The 16,469-nt window shown below is 39.3% G+C and overlaps 1 protein-coding gene across 4 annotated transcripts in view; it reads left to right on the top strand.

Moving 5' to 3' along the window:
* The window catches only part of rnf111 (ring finger protein 111), a 30,933-nt gene extending 15,986 nt beyond the window's left edge, over positions 1–14,947 (top strand). For 2 of the 4 annotated variants that reach the window (XM_016680897.1, XM_007570467.2), the window contains exons 4-15: positions 949–1,103; positions 2,970–3,167; positions 4,060–4,424; positions 5,035–5,281; positions 6,930–7,287; positions 7,367–7,492; positions 7,598–7,715; positions 8,615–8,698; positions 11,034–11,129; positions 11,393–11,479; positions 11,880–11,983; positions 13,299–13,416. In XM_016680897.1, coding sequence (XP_016536383.1) covers positions 949–1,103; positions 2,970–3,167; positions 4,060–4,424; positions 5,035–5,281; positions 6,930–7,287; positions 7,367–7,492; positions 7,598–7,715; positions 8,615–8,698; positions 11,034–11,129; positions 11,393–11,479; positions 11,880–11,983; positions 13,299–13,416 — 2,056 coding nt within the window. Of the gene's footprint in view, positions 1–948; positions 1,104–2,969; positions 3,168–4,059; positions 4,425–5,034; positions 5,282–6,929; positions 7,288–7,366; positions 7,493–7,597; positions 7,716–8,614; positions 8,699–11,033; positions 11,130–11,392; positions 11,480–11,879; positions 11,984–13,298 lie in introns of all 4 variants that reach the window. The other 2 variants (XM_016680898.1, XM_016680899.1) reach the window with 2 other exon arrangements.
* Positions 14,948–16,469: the final 1,522 nt, after the last annotated feature.

Genomic DNA, 16,469 nt, shown 5'->3' with positions numbered 1-16,469 from the left:
ATTTCTCATTTGATTAAATCGTTCTGTTAAGGTTTTCTCTCCACTCTTTCTCCTTTGCTGCTGGATATTTTTCAAAAGCGCTGAAGTCCTCTACCTCAACTTCTCCATGGCAGCGTGCTGCATGGCACTCCCACACAGCTTCCTGTCTCTCGGGGTCATTCCTCCCCCCTCTGCTCACCTGGCTCTTACCGCACCATGGAGGGAGCTGCGGCTGCTCCCTTGTTTCTCACCCCCGTCTCAGAGGCCGCGGAGAAGAGCAGCAGGAGCCTTTGAGAGAGAAAATTAAAAGAAAGAGGAGAACGCGGCGAGAGGAAGAGGAGGCTGACATTTGAGGGGCATGCAGGAAAATTAGCTGTCTGGGGAGCAAAGGGGAGGATTTGATGCAAGTTGTGCATTCTGAGCTCTTGTGGTTGAGCTACGCACTGATTTGTATTAATGTCTTCAATCAGTATCAATATTTATTTGCTTTTGTTATTTAACCTTTGGAGATGATGATTCAAAGGAGGATTCTTCATAAAATCAAAAAAACTATGGACTGACTATCCTCTTCATGAGCCTGTCTTTGGAAAATAGAATGTATTCAGTCAGAGGCTTCCTCAGATTCACTGCAACACATACTGCTACAAAAGATTTTTCCTGCCATCTACAACAACTCTTTGAGGAATCTGAATTAATGAGTTACAGCAGCATTTAATTTCCCTGTATGCCAACTTGTGCTCCATCTTTTACACTTGGTCTTTACACTTTCCAGAATAACCACTATTGAATTGCTTCACTTGTTTGCATGTTTTCAGCTCTTCTATTTTATCGCTGTGTCAGTCAGCTGTCACCGAACTTGAATGTTCTGTTCCAGAAAATCTCAGCATCACTGAGATTTGAAAATATATAACTTCTAGGTCTATACCTTAGTTTTGTTTGTCTTTTTTTTTTTTGTCTGCTTGCATGCAGGTCACGCTCAGTCGGGGGTCTCAGTAGGATTTGGGGCAGCAGTTGTGCCCAGAACCGCCTCCAGGAGCCGCGTGGACGTCACCGGCTCTCAACGGTCATCCAGCCGCTGCGCCAGAACCCCGGGGAGGTGGTGGATCTCACCGTCGACGAGGACGGTAAGACATCCAACTTCCAACGTCTCAATGTCTGAACTGAATACAGTGAACACCTCTTGATTTAAAAAAAAATTATTTAATGTGAAAACCACAAACCTCAATGTATTGTATTTGGCTTTTAAGTTGTAGTATTGCCTAACTGTGAAAAAGAATGAAAACAATGAGTAGTTTATATATATATAAACATTTTTTTTTTTTTTTTTTTTAATACCAAAAAAAATCTAAAAGTACCCCCCAAAGTCACCGAATTTGTGCAAGGGCAAAAAGGCAAAACAGTACGACCATTTTTAAAGTTTAGCTGTAATGCAAAATTCACATTTTGCACTTTTTCATATTTCCGTATATGATCACAACTGCTTCTAAAAACAATCCAAGCTCCTAAAAACAAAAACCACCCAGCTGTTTTCTGGCAATAAGTTAAATTTTTTTGTGTCTGGAAAAGGAGTAATTTCAAAAACTTCCCAAATATTAAGTTACAGTGCTAGGTAATGGCACAGTGCCGTTACCTAGCAACCTTAGCAAAGCCCAGTCCGTCACCTAGCAACCAAGCGGAACTCCAGCCTGGTTGGTCAGCTGATTTTACTGCTGCAGGCGATGCACAAAGGCTGCTGGAAGAGACCAGAGTCCTCTGTCTGCAGACATTTTTATGTGCGAGTGTAAACGTTGAGTTTAGACGCGTGGCCAACAGCAGCTTATTTTGATTTAAAGTGACAAAAGTCCTAAAAACCAACTCATCCTGGAAAGAGCTCAAAATAGGCAGAACTGACCAGACTAAACTCTCCTTATTTGAGAATGATTTTGTGCAAAAAATGTAATGGACATACTTTTTGAAAAACTTATCCCAACAAGTTCAAGGAACCGTAAAAGGTTGTAGAAAACTATTGATCAAGAAAGTATGCTCATTTAAAGAAGTACATAAAGTGCAGAATGTCTGATGCTTTGACTCATTTTTGTTTCCAATAAAAATGAATTTGGATGCAAACTGTTCAAAACATCCAACTATCTGTGCATCCTTACTCCTACGGGTTTTATCCTTGAAGTCAAAGCTTTCCTGATGTTATACTTTTTATTTTTTTCACTCAATTTAAAATAGCTTTGGGGAAAATGTGAACTAATGTAGTAGATGTGATAACAAAAACTTGAATAAAAAGACAGAATAAAAAGTGTTCATTAATTGAAGAAGTAAATTACTGCTATGCATCAGCGAGCACCAACTTGTGCATAAGCCAGCAGCCAGTATAGCTGTACCAGTTCGTTAAAAGCACAATTCTCAGCCTGGGACTGAATTCAATCAAAACACTTCGGCAGCAAAGCAATATAACTAAAGCAGACTGTATTGTGTGTGGTTCTTTGTAAACGCTCCTCAGTTGTAGAAACAAACCTTATTATCCTCTCAGTATTTGCAGCCTATCTGCTTTTCATATTCACAAATGAATTTTTCCCTCCCTCCCCTGAGAAATGCAAACACTGGGAGGCCTTTTGCTTTGGCCTGCATCACTGCCCTGTGTGGATCGCCAGCGCTAAAGTTTTAAAGTGCTCCACTTTGAATAAAGGAATAAACAAAGAAACTTATTTCTGTTTTTTTTGTTTTCTTGAACGTAAACTTGACGAGCCTTTGTCATGATTAAAGAAAAAGCAAACATACATAGGCATTGTACTAATTGTGAGACATTCATGCATCTTGCTTGTCTTTGTTTCTCTTCTTCTTCTCTTATAAAAATGATAGAATTAGGGAAAAAATCTACACTAGCTGTAAACAAACTTTTTATTTTTATTTTTATTTTTATCAGACCCTGAAATCACTGTGCATTAATTATTGTCATTTTCTAACTATCTGAATTTTTGTTTATTTTTTTTCCTCTGCAGATCTCTCAGTCGTACCAACAACCTCCGGCAGCATTCACACTCAGACAGTAAGGTCATCCTCGTCATCGTCATCCTCCCATCACGCCTCTACCTCTGAGCTCAATGACGCCCCGGGCCCTTCCACCAGCTGCGCAGGTTCAATGCCTGAAAGTGTGCACACACAGAGAGCCAGTGGTTCTGCTCGCACAGCCGCAGAAGGTAGGGTGACATGAGGACAGTGAAGCCAACTACTGTTGACTGATCAGTCGTGATGTTCTGTCAGAGTCTGGTTTATGCTTACAGAATGGCCACATGTCCTTAAAAAGTCCTTAAAAATTAATGCATCTAAAACTAAGGCTTTAAAATGTCTTAAATTCATTTAAAAAAAGGAAAGTTGGCCTAAAAGATGCAGTCTTTTTTACTTGTAGGACTTATCTGTCAGGCAGATGTTTGAATCACATTTGAGATGTTTCTTCAATTCATTCTGTGACTGAATGCTGTTGTAACTCGCTGCTAATATACCCTCGCTAACTAGTAAAAGGTATATTAGCAGCTATATATGGAGTGAAAATGGAGGGAGGAAACTAGCTAGCTAGCTAGCTAGTTTTTAGCTAGGTAGGGGAAATGGAAGGAGGAGAAACTAGCTGGTAGCTAGCTAAATCTAACTAGCTAAGTAGCTAAAAACCAAAGGAAGAGAAAAGCTAGCTAGGTAGCTAGCTAAAAAAAACAAGCTCGCCTCCTGTACTAGCCGCCCCCTGTGCTGGAGTCAGCGAACTAGCTAGCAAGCATGCTTTTTTGTATCTCTAATGATTAAGTAGTGTAAATTTATTGCCAGGTGGCTGGACGGCGTTGGTCTTTGGTATTGGATCACTTCTCTTGCCGACACACACAATGAAATTTGTGCAAAAAAAAGAAAGCTTAGCACTAAAAGGGTTAAGGCTGCTTCTTTTGTTCATTTCTGATATGATACAGATCTTAAATTTAATTCATAATGGTCTTTAAAAGGCTGGAAGAAGTCTAAAATTTGAGTTGGTGAAACCTGATGAAACCCTTGTTTTTAATCTAATGTATTGAAATAATCTATCTTGTGATTTCTTTTTTTCCTGTTCAGATGACAACAGACCAGGCTTGTCTGGTACAGGAGGAGAAAACTCAGGCACAGCCATGCCCAGACTCCCATCCTGCTGCCAGCAGCACTCTCCGTGCAGCGGCCCCTCTCCTGGTCACATGTCCCTCAACCACCCCCATTCTAGCTGCTTGCAAGCGTCCTCCTCTCAGCAGACTGCCGGCTCTCAGCACAGCCACAGCAACACTCACCACTTTGTCCACCATATCCATCACCCGGCACCACAGCCCCCGGGAACTTTACCCTTTCAGGAGCCGAGCTGCCCTGTGGAACGCCCCAGTGCTCTGCCTGCCCCCTGTGCTGGAGTTGGCAACAGCAGCAGCAGCAATGCATCCCACTACCATGACCAGGTATAAAGGAGCTGAAGCTGCAGAAACACTAAATCTTCCCTTGTTTCTTTGGTCAAGTTTCCACTGCAGATATCTTAGTACATTCGAAATAAGTCAAAAGTAACTCTTCAGCACAATATAGGAGCTTGTTTAAGTAAATAATTCCTTTATATTGATGAAAATGTATTATTTGTAAGTGAAATAATCTGCTAGCGGAACGAAACATTTTAACTGGGGGAAATGTTGTTTTTCACTAACAGATTACTTCCTGAAAAGTTACTTCTAGGGTAGTTTTGATTTATTTACGCCAGGAACTAGACCAAATATACTTGGGAACATTTTGTGTGTTTTTGCAGTGTGTTGCCACCACGTACACACATTTCAGCAACAAGGCAGTTCAAAGTGTTTTATTTGTTATATGTTTTTATTATTATGGCTGTATAAACTTAAAGTGCTTCTTCATGCTTCTACTATGTATAAACAACAAATCAGATCTGCAGGATGTCTGAAATGATACATATATTTTCTTTTATATTAGTAAGAAAAAAACTACAACTTGTTTAGCAGATTGAAATAGACACTGATGCCATTCAGATCTTGCATCCTCAGTGTTTCTCTTCCCCTCCCACAGCAAACCCTGCCAGTGGACCTGAGCAACAGCAGCGTTCGAGGCGGTGGCGCCGGGGGTGCTAGTTTCCATGGCAGCACGTCAGCCTTTGACCCCTGCTGCCCGGGCTCCTCCTCGCGGCCCCCTGCTTATGTTTCACATGCCACCCCAGGGCCCAGTCAGCCAGCTGTGGTGGACTCATTCAGCTCCTCCATGGTGGCTCAGCCACAAACACAACCTCAGCCCTGCAGACATTACATGCACCAACCTTGTGAGTACGAGAAACCGGCAGCAAGAGTTGCTGATTCCCATAATAATTAAGCATAGAGAATAGAGCTGTGTGACGAGGAAGAGTGGTTGGCTGCACTGCTGCGCTTTTCTTTTTACACCAGCTATCTTTGAGTCTGTCAAGTTTATTTGTGCTGCACATTTCAGAAATAAGACAGTTTGAAGTTCTTTACATGATGACGGGGTTTCCTCCAGAAAACTGGATAAGCCTGGGAAGCGATGGGGCAGTCATCCAGCGACCCTCTGTGTTTTTGACAGGAAATTTTAAATATCACTGGCTATTAAAATGCATTATTAACTATACTTAAACACTAAATATAATGTCTTAAAAAAGGTTGGCGTAAAACAATTTGTTTCTCTTCAGTTGTTTCATCTTTTGGTCTGAAGCGACCAAAATGTTTTGATGATTTTTCTGTGACTTGTAACTTTATTTGCTGAAGTTCTTAGCGGGTAGACCGGTAGAGACAGGCAGTGGTTATGAAGTTCTGGTTTTTTAAAATACCACATAATAATAATAATAACAGTGACACTTTATTTGAAGAGGTGTGAATAATTCCGACATGACGAAGTCACAAACATGAACATGAACATGAAGGAGTCTTCATGAATGTTTGACTGTTAAGTGTCATTCTGTAAATTATGACACTTATAATGCAAAGTTGACATTTATAATGCACTACTAATGCAACTTTACATTAAAAGTGTCACTATTTACTGAATGTCAGGCTTATGCACAGCCATTCAAATAAAGTGTTACCAAATGAACAAACAATCTTCAGCCTGGTGGGGGGACAAGTAAAGCCTGGTGGCCTGCCAGGCTTAAAATACACTGGGGGAAACCGAGTGGTAAAAATAACTGCTACAATACAGAGTCAAAATAAAGAGAAGTAACAAAGAGTTGTAATGCAAACTAGAATTGATCTGTCCTCCTGTTATTATGAATCAGAGGCAACTCTAAAGAGAGTTTTAGTTTGATTGAAAGGAGCTCAGTATTTCATAATATTTCTGGAAGTTCGTATTATTATATATAATCGTTTTCGATTATAGGAGCTTAAAAACTGAATGTTTGGTTCTGGCTAAAGCAAAAATATTTTCCGTTCTATTTGTGAGATTCAAACCAGTTGAGAAATTGACCTGAAAGTCCGGCCCGGCTCTCCATTTGTTTCAATAATATGTCATGGTTAACAGGGTAATGATCCGGCGTGGAAGTCCAGCAGAACCAGCACCGTGGTTCTTCCACAGTCTGTGTTTATGTGGATGTCATTCCGTCCTTTCGTTTATTGATGTGTCCGTCCCTCCTGCATGTCCCTGCAGCTTTTGGTTTTTGCAGATTCTAAACTTGAAGTCTGCAAAGTTTATTCATACTTTAAAATATTTTTTAAAAAGACTGGAAATAAATAAAACAGTCTTAGTTTTGGTTTTGTTTGAAAGTGTAATACTTCAAGTTATGTGAATAAAATTTGTGATCTCTTGTTAGTCATAAAACAGAGACAATTGGAAACGCCTCATTTGTCATTTCATATCTTAAATGGAGCAAAAGCCTCATTTGAGAGCACGGTCTCTGTGTTTTACTGTCAGTTTGGTTTGAATAGATTTACTGACTCTTCCCCTGTTTCTTTCCCTGTTTCCAGATGGCTCTCTAACGCGATCCCTGCATCATCAGCCCTCCTCCGCCTGCCCTCACTCCCACGGGACCCCCCAACTCACGCCGCAGCCTCCTCCACAGGGCGAATTCCTCATTCCCCACTCCTTTCATACGCCACTGCCATCCCACCCTGCAGGCCACTCGGTTCCTCCGGCGCCTCCACCTCCCCTCTCCGCCCACCACCTCCCCACTTCCACCGTGCCCCTGGCCCAGCACCTTCCACCGGACCACCAGACCCTGCAGCACCACATGCCGCCTCTGGGGCCTTCGGTGCAGAGGATGCATCAGCACGAGATGCTGCAGAGGATGGAGGTCCAGAGGCGGAGGATGATGCAGCACCCCACGTGAGTGTCGGCGCCACAGATTCGTAAAAGTCGTGGACGTTTATTGGTGAAAACGCGTGTTATTTGTTTTCCTCTGCAGGCGGGCGCATGAGCGGCCACCTCCACACCCCCACAGGATGCACCCCAACTACGGCCACGGACACCACATCCACGTGCCACAGACCATGTCTTCCCATCCTCGCCAGCCTGAGCAGAGAACGACATGGTGGGTTTATGGTTTCGTCTTTTAATCGATGACGTTTGCGTTTCTGAAATGTCTGGATTTCTGCCTGCAGCACTGATGTAATAATGACTCTGTCCTGTTGAACAGGGAGCTTGGCATCGAGGCTGGTGTACCAGTGGCTTCATACACTTCAGGGCACCTGCACTCTCACCTGCCTCACTACCATACTCCCCCGAGACTGCACCACTTCCCCATCTCCTTAATGGTAGAAAAGACCTTTGCAACTATTAGCATAGAAGATAACAAACACATTTCATACAAAGTCTGTGTTGGGTTTGTTCTGCTGGACACTAGTTACCTCAGAAACAGTTCCTCAGACCTCATGAATTATGCATTAGCAATTAACTCGAGCTCATTAAGCACCTTAAGTCTGCGCTCAACAAAACCAGAGTTCTTGACCACCGTCTAAAACATGTTTAGTTTATAATTTCTGTTAAACGGTAGGCCTGTCACAATAACAAATTTTGCTGGACAATAAATTGTCCCAGAAATGATTGCGATATACGATAATATTGTTTTGAGACCATTTTCAAGTAACGGTAATGACATAACAATGCAATAACACATTTTCAAAAATCGATAAACTTTAATTTCTAATAAATATTTAACTTTGGAAGTGGAAGACATTTTAAATATACAAAATAATTAAAACAAAAACAACAAATAAAATTAATTATCAAGTCTCTGTAAACAAAGGTCAAGTTGAGACTGAAGCACCAGTTTTTGGTAGACAGAGATAATTTGTTGGTCTGCAATGTTTGTTCTGTGTTCACTAATAGGTTAATTAATAAACAAGAGAGAAAAATGAGAAAATGATAAATAATGAAAATGGAAATTATTGAGTTTTAATTTATCATGCAATAAATAAATTTTCTGTTACTGAAATACACTCAAAAAACATTTTAGTTATGTGTTTTTTTAACTACATGCATTTGTCTAATGCCTAGTTTTGTTGCATAAATTACATTTTCAACACCAGATATTTGGAAATCTTTGTTAAAAAGTTCAGCATCTCTTCTCGAGTTATATGCAATATTCAGGCTTTAAGTGCTTTTCAAGGCCTTGTTGTGATGTTTTATATAAGCCCGTCTTTGTTTCCTGCAGCACACTACTGGCATTTCTGAAGTGACCTACCCGCACATTAGGTACATCTCATCGAGAATGACAGGCTTTGGAAGAACCTACGAGGTGAGAACTGCACCTGTCTGCTGCTAAATCAGCTTTTCCTAAAGATGAAGAATCAAACTCTGCTACACACACACACGCACACACACACACACACACACACACACACGCACGCACACACACACACACACACACACACACACACACAGCTAGTTAGTTAGTTTTATCCAGTCACTAAATACAGGCAGCTTGCTGTGTGATGTGATTCCTGTTTTTTTCATGTAGTTGTGAAACGTTGTCATCAGAAGTAAGGTTTAGACTTTCCATTTGGTGATGCAGACTCAGTTTGGTGTCACACCCTCAAAAGCCCGATTCCAGGGTGAGAAACAGTTCAACATGGTGGCGCCGGGTGTGTCCGTTTTTACCATCCTTTCAAAATGTGACTCAGCTACAGATGATGATGATGATGATGATGATGATGATGAGGCCAATGAGACGAGTTGATCAGCTTTTTTACTCTCTGACCTGACGATGAAGAGAAATTGGGTTTGGCTAAAAATTTTAAGAGCTATAACATGAGAAGATGATTTATTAATACTAGGAGCAGAGGTCATGTCCCACCTTGTGTGAAAATGGCAAAGTACAAAAAAATAAGACAAAATCATTGGGAGTTAGCATTTGAAACATTTGTTTTTAGCATCTTCAATTAGCATTTTGTGCTACTAAAACAGTCGTCTTCGATCCTAGACCATGCAGATCCTTAACTTTGAGGTTTCATAACCCACGACAGATGGCGCTTGAAACCATAAGTGAATAAAAAAAGAGGAACTGCTTCTTTTTTTTTTCGCTATTCTTCCTCCCTCTTATCTCAGACCCACAATAAACCGCAGCTGTGTCTCAACATGGGAAGGAAAATAGTTTCCTTTGAAATGGCTTCTTATATCTCTTTGCTTCCTCTATGCGACTCAGTTTTGTAACATTTCACCAATTCTTTAAATGGCAACAGTGTTTACAGTGTTACCGTCAGGGTGACGCCTAGTTATCATTAGAGGAAGAAAATGTAGATTTTTCAACAATCAGCAAACTTGGTGGAGTCAACTGAGGTGAAGGTCAGATGATTTCAATCGCCAGCGTTATTTTGTTTTATTTTGGTGTCTTTACCTTATTATACTTTGATATGAAATATCACTCCGTGTCTTAGAAAATATTTACTATTTTATTAAATCGACTATGAAAAGATTTAATAAGAGATCAAGATTGAAAAGGAAAAACATTGAATAAAGTATGTATAATGTGTATATATATAAACTTAATCTTGACCCATTCTAATATATTTTAAGCGAGATGTGACACCAAAAGTTTCAGAAGCAGTTTTATCTCTGCAAGTTGCAGAATCAAATAATGATGGGATACTAAAACAAGTCGGGCAAATTGCAAATCCAATGCAAAATGACTCCAAAAACTGTATTTATGTTCAGTTTTTTTTAAACGTACACAGTTAGTGTGTGTTTTTTTTTCTCTTATGCTATGAAATTACTTGAACTGGTGAACTAAAGCTGTGATTTCTGAGGCTAGCTTTTCTGTTGTGTCTAAACTTTATAATCTCTATTTAACATATATAGAATATTGTTGAGGCTCTTTAGGTTGCAGCTTGTAGTAAGTAGCCAAAGGGTTTAAATATCTGTAAAAAGACGGGACGTTGTAGGAAGCTGCAGGAGTCAAATTTATGTACAGAGCACATTTAAAAAGTGATTAATATTATTATTCTGCTTCCAGTGTTGTGACAAAAGTCTCTTGCAACTTGTGACTCATGCTCCCTTGGAATATTATTCACATATTTATCATTTATATTTTCACCTATAGCAGCTGTACAATGACGGCTTGACAAAATTTCAGAAAAGAAGTGTAAAAAGAGAAACTTTAGTTCCATATTGGATGTGGTCACTATTATGTTCACCAATCGATCATCCAGTCTTATTTTGTTGAGCATTTTTCATGCACAGCACATCTAAAGCATTTAGATCAGATCAAATAAGAAAAAAGTAACAGAAAACAACAAATAAAAGGTAATACATGTGGGAATTTAAACTACAATTTTGGATTTAGTTTGAAAATTTAATCAAAGTACTATTATTGTGAGAAAACACATACTGTAAAAAAAAAAAAAAAAAAAATCAGCATGAAGTCTCTCTAAAGAAAACCCTGAATACAGTGAACCTAGACTGAGGTTTAAATCTAAAAAAATACTCATAATTGAAAAATATTCAGCTTAAATTTGCTGCTTCTCAAAGCTACCAAGACGACACCTTGTCATTATTTGTGCTACATGGCTGAGCAAACACTCAGGCTCTCAGTGATGTTGTTGAAGGAGAAGCTGAGAACCGTTTGTCTCCACCAGGACCTGCTGCATTTAGAGGAACGACTTGGGACTGTGAATCGAGGAGCCTCTCAGGGAACCATAGAGAGGTGCACCTACCCACACAAGTACAAGAAGGTAAAACCTGCTCAGAGTGTTTCATTCTGTCTCACAATTTCTCAACATGTTGGACGTACGTGTGCATGTCTGCTGCAGTGCATTCTGGGACAGAGTGCGCAGTGGTCTTTTGTGCTCTGATGTTTTAGAAAACACTAGTGTCTTTTACCAGAGATTGCAGCCGTGAAGATAATGTTGGGGGCGGTGGGGGCGGGGGGAAAGATTCCTTAGAGGTTTTCAAATGTACCTAAACAAGCAATCTAACACCCTGCCACCCAATACAGAAGGTGTTGGAGAGAGACATTGACCAACAGTTAACCCCTGAAGCTTGGGCATCTATTGGGAAAAATATGCACGCAACCCCAGAATCGGTGAGAATCAAAACGAACAAATCAATTTGGAAACATGTCTCTGCTCACATGTACGTTAGATTTTATTGTTATCCTTGGGGGCCGGGAAATTCGGCTGATATCTTTATTTTTTATTTTATTATCATTATTATTTTTCTTATTATTTGGATTACTTTGATTTGTTTAGCATTGAGACTAGAGATAGAAAGTTTTCCTTTTTGTTTCAGGACCAAATGACCATTCTCTCTGTTCCCAAATTTTAAGTTTGTTTTGTTGAAACAAGAAAAAAAAAAAAGAAGAAGTTACTGTTATGGCCATTTGTTTTTAATGTCATGTTAGGTGTTTAGTTGAGCAGTTTGAGTGATTTTATTGAGCGAATTCGCTTTTAAAATTCATGTCTCCAAACGTTTCTCCCCGACAGAGAAAGCTGCACGGCAAGCAAGATGAAGATGAGGGGGCTGATGAAGACACGGAGGAGAAGTGCACCATCTGCCTGTCGATACTGGAGGAGGGGGAGGATGTCAGGTAAGCCTCTCCGCTCTCCCTGGAGTTCGTCGTGCCTTTTTCTCACAGCTTCAAATGTGTTCAATTATCCGTTCAGAGGGGCGTGTCTGTGAGCCCGCAAACACAGGTGCAGTCGTTCCAGTTTCCTGCCGTCCAGCGGGATTTTCATTTTTCTCTAAAAACAACCCAAAGGAGTTCTGGTAATCAGCAGAAAAGTCCCAGAGTGCCTTAAAATTACCGGCCTCATGGAGCTGCTTTTTGGCACAGGCTCAGGTTTTCCAGGAGGAGACGCTGCCCCCTGATGGCAGAAAGGCTGATGTGTCTAAATCTGAGGTCGTGTACGCTTTGCCTTTTCTTTCTCCTACTTTAGCTTTGCGGTTTATTCCCAATTCCTGCTGCTCAGACCTAAACCTTAATGACATTTACATCAGGGTGCTTGAAATTCTTGAAAATATTTGAATTTCAGTTTGGTTTTTTTCAAGGCTTGGAAAATGTTTAACATCTGTATAAAGCCTGTGGAAGTGCTTGCTACTAAAACTGTGTGCAGTTTTAGTAACAGTAAAGTACAATCTAAATTTGGAAAACGTTATTTACAGTTGAAGCCAGATATTTTCATACACTTAATAAAAAGACACACATTTATTTTCTGTCTTTCTGAAGTTAAATCAGGCTAAACTTTTCTTGTTTTAGGTCACTTAGAATCACCATGGCAAATGAGAGCGTTTTTTATTTTATTTTATTAAATTTCATTTTTGAATATTTATTATTCCTAATGTCTCAGTGATTTATTGATTTGAGTAATTAAAATAAAGTTTGCCTTTTATTTTAAAGAAAATTAATGAAATTCGCACTTTTCAGTAATAAATTCCAACATATAATAGTGAATTTAAACTGCCGTCTTCTGCTTATTTGTATTGTTTTTATTTCCAAAGTTTGGTGTTGAAAGTTTGAGAACTTAAATTGAAAACTGTACGAACCCTGCTACATGCAGATGCTGTGTAAAGTGTAATTTGTGTACAAAACCAACCTATAATAATTACGTTTAAATTTCTTCTCTTTCTGATATTTGAACTGTTTTAAACACAGTTGTTTTCCAGACATCTGGATCATCATGAGCCGTTCGGTTGCATCTGAAAGGTTGTTTTACACCAACTCAGGGTTGTTCTTGCACTGAGAATTTGATTTTGCACAATTGATTGAGTCATTTGATCTGATGAAATTATCTCCTTTCTCACCACAATAGACAAAGTTTGCTTTCTGCAGTGGCCGCTCTAGGAGATGTGGTCAGATCTCGAAGCTCTAAAAGTGATCTCCGTGCGTTTTTTCCCCCCCGCAGGCGCCTGCCGTGCATGCACCTCTTCCACCAGCTGTGTGTGGATCAGTGGCTCCTCACCAATAAGAAGTGCCCCATCTGCAGAGTGGACATTGAGGCGCAGCTGTCGGCCGAGAGTTGATGCTGTTTTCCCAACAACACTTTTGTTTGTTCGGAGTTTATTTTCAGATCATATTAACTTTCTCTTCAGTACTGCAGTCAACCAAAGATGGCACGAATTACCTGCGCAGCTCTACTACTACGAGGAAAACAAAAAAACAAAAAAAAAAAACATAAAACAAAAAAAGCATCGAGCCTAGAGTGCCAGCTCTCGCATAGTAGAACAACAACTAGATTTCTCCATTATGGATTTAAGATTTTATTGTATTTATGAAGCTTTTATGTAGCTTTTGATTGTTTCCTCAAGTGTCATTTCCGTTTTGTTTCTCTGCATGTTTCCTTGCAATGCATTTCTTTGCACATATAACGTGGGCTTAACACGGTCCGCCGAGTTGCAGGTGAGGGGAGCTGCTCTAGTAAAGATGCATTTCTGTAAACCTAATGCCTTGCTTTACTAGAATAGAATGTCAACCTTCAGTTTAGACAAAAAAAAAACAACAAAAAAACATTGCAGGATTCATTTTACCAGTCATTGTATTGATTAGTTTATGTTTAGCAGATGTGGATTGTTAGTGAAAGATGTTTTTTTTTTTGTTTGTTTGTTTTTGTTTTTTCTTCCAAGTAAATCAAGACATTCCTAACTAAGGAAATATGTTAACAAATCAGCTGCTGTATTAGTGCACACCCAGTATTCCTAGAGTGGAAATCAGCTCCATGGTTCACCTCACTCCCAGAATATGCACATGCTTTGCTACGACTACACCACCCTCCTGCACCTTCATTGCGCGACGGCACCCTCATCACCATCCCCGTGTATTTTAGGGAGCAAGAAAAAGAATGTCACACCCCCACCCCTCCCCTCTCTTGACTGTTGTTTCCAAACTGAGCGATTGTCGGGAACTGCTGTGAATCTTTTCTCATTTTTTATTCCGTCGGGGTTCTTCCCACAGACAGACGTGCGAAGCCTAACTAAGGGTTTTTTTTGTGAGATGATCTCAGGCCTGTGAGTGTTGAAGAGATTTGAAAACTGGTGATCATGCTGTTAAATTGATACTGGCAGTGGCGTTGACTTTTTAATCTCCTGTGTGAGTGAGTGCGTGTGTGTGTGTGTGTGTGTGTGTGTGTGTGTGTGTGTGTTCAGAGTGGAAAAAACACAGCTCAAGTTGAGATTTACTGTTTGTTCTCACACTTCTAACTGATTTCGCCACCATCCCTTTCTGTCTCTCTCTGTATTTGAGCAACAGCGTCCATTTTGGATGCTGTGGAAAGAAGAAAAAAAAAAAACACTAATACTGTTGATTAACTCACTCGCATAGACTTGCACAAGAGAGAAAACGGTAGATTAATAGTGAATATGACAGTGCGCTGAGGCCATGTGTTTCCACTCTGATGATCATGAGAAAAAAAAAGGAAAAGATATTTTGAGCTGAGTGTTGAAATGCAGTACTTAAAGCAGGTATCCATGCATTCATTGACTTAAAGGCACCAGGATCATATTATGTGGGATTTATATTAGTTTTGAAAAATAATATTAATAAACTTGGATAACTCTTGTTGAGTCTTTGATGTTTGTTTGAATGAATGTGTTTGATGGAGTTGTCTTTGAATTGAGTGATGAATTTGAGGGACAGAAATCAATCTTTGTTTCTCTTCTTTCTTCCCAGATCATGAGTGTAATGCTTTCCATTTTCATGCATCTTAATATTTATTAAAATACATATATCTTAATATGTGTTATTTTTGAAAAACATGGCAGCTAAAACAGTTGTACACACACAAAGCAAATCATACAGAATGAAAATCTCAAACTAGATCATCATTCAAACGTGTTTGAGCATTTAAATCAAAAACAAATTGTGATTTTTTTTTCAGAGGTTTGATATCGCATAAGATCGATTCTGTATATTTAGATACGTAAATATTCTATTTTGACCATAATATGGCTGTCGCTATCATTAACTGCAACAGTTTCCTCGGAAATGGGAACTCGTAGTTGGGTATGACGTCAGAGCTGCGTTCCAGTTAAGAAGGTTCCAACATGGCGACGGCCATAAATATTGCATATGAACATAATTTAAAGCTTTACGTTCCGTCAGTAAACACCATATTTTTTTTTTATTTGTTCAGTTTAAAGCTGCAGGCGCTACATACAGCATTTACTTTAACATTCCGCCACAGCTTACTGTTGATCGGAGGAGCGGCCATATTGAAGCGCGACGTTAGCCTAACAAGTCGTAACTGGGGGAAGTGGTGACCGTTGATTCAGTACTTCAGCTGGAAGAACCCCAGTCCAATCACTGAGTGCATATCCTGGTTTTTCTACTGGTTGAAATTCCTGTTTTAAATTTTTTTGGGGGAAAAAATGTCATGTAATATTCTAGTTTTCTTTAAATTTTTTTGGGGGAAAAAATGTCATGTAATATTCTAGTTTTCTTAAAGGTGTAGTTTGGTTTTTCATTAGCTGAAAATCATGTCTATCGACATTTGGAAACGCTTGAAAATATCACGGTGTCATATGGATCTTTATACGAGTTCAAATTTGATATTCAGATTTATTGAACTCTGTAAACTAGATGAATAACTGAAGGAAAATGTATCCCTCAGATCCTATCAGGTCCATGAATTATATCTATACATATATTTGATCTGGAAATATATACATATATTGGTATATTGTGGTGTCGTAGGGTTTTTTTTACGTCCTGCACCAAACAATTTTACAAATTCAATGAAAGTTCAGAAAGCCTTAACTAGTTACAATACACATTTTAAAAATTACAAGGACTTTTGGCTGCTTGAAAATACAATACAAAGTAATTAGGGTTATTGAAAGTTTTGTGCTGCTGTACTGCATACATAGAAATGAAAATGAGAATTGTGTGCTTTTAATCCTTAAAGTTTTTTTCAGGCAAAGTGAGGATGACACTTGTTGTAAATCAGAGTAAAACCAAATGTTAACAATTAAAAAAAAAAAAGTCATTACACGTGCAGAAACATGAATCTTACCTTAAATTTAAAAGGGGGTTGGCGAGTAAGATTTGGTAAAGATGTACGTTCATCTAAAGAGGGGTTTGG

Source organism: Poecilia formosa, unplaced genomic scaffold (assembly GCF_000485575.1).
Source record: "Poecilia formosa unplaced genomic scaffold, Poecilia_formosa-5.1.2 Scaffold261, whole genome shotgun sequence".
In the NCBI taxonomy this organism is placed as follows: Eukaryota; Metazoa; Chordata; class Actinopteri; order Cyprinodontiformes; family Poeciliidae; genus Poecilia; species Poecilia formosa.
Note: the sequence above shows the minus strand (reverse complement) of the source record. Positions and strands in the feature narration are given on the sequence as shown.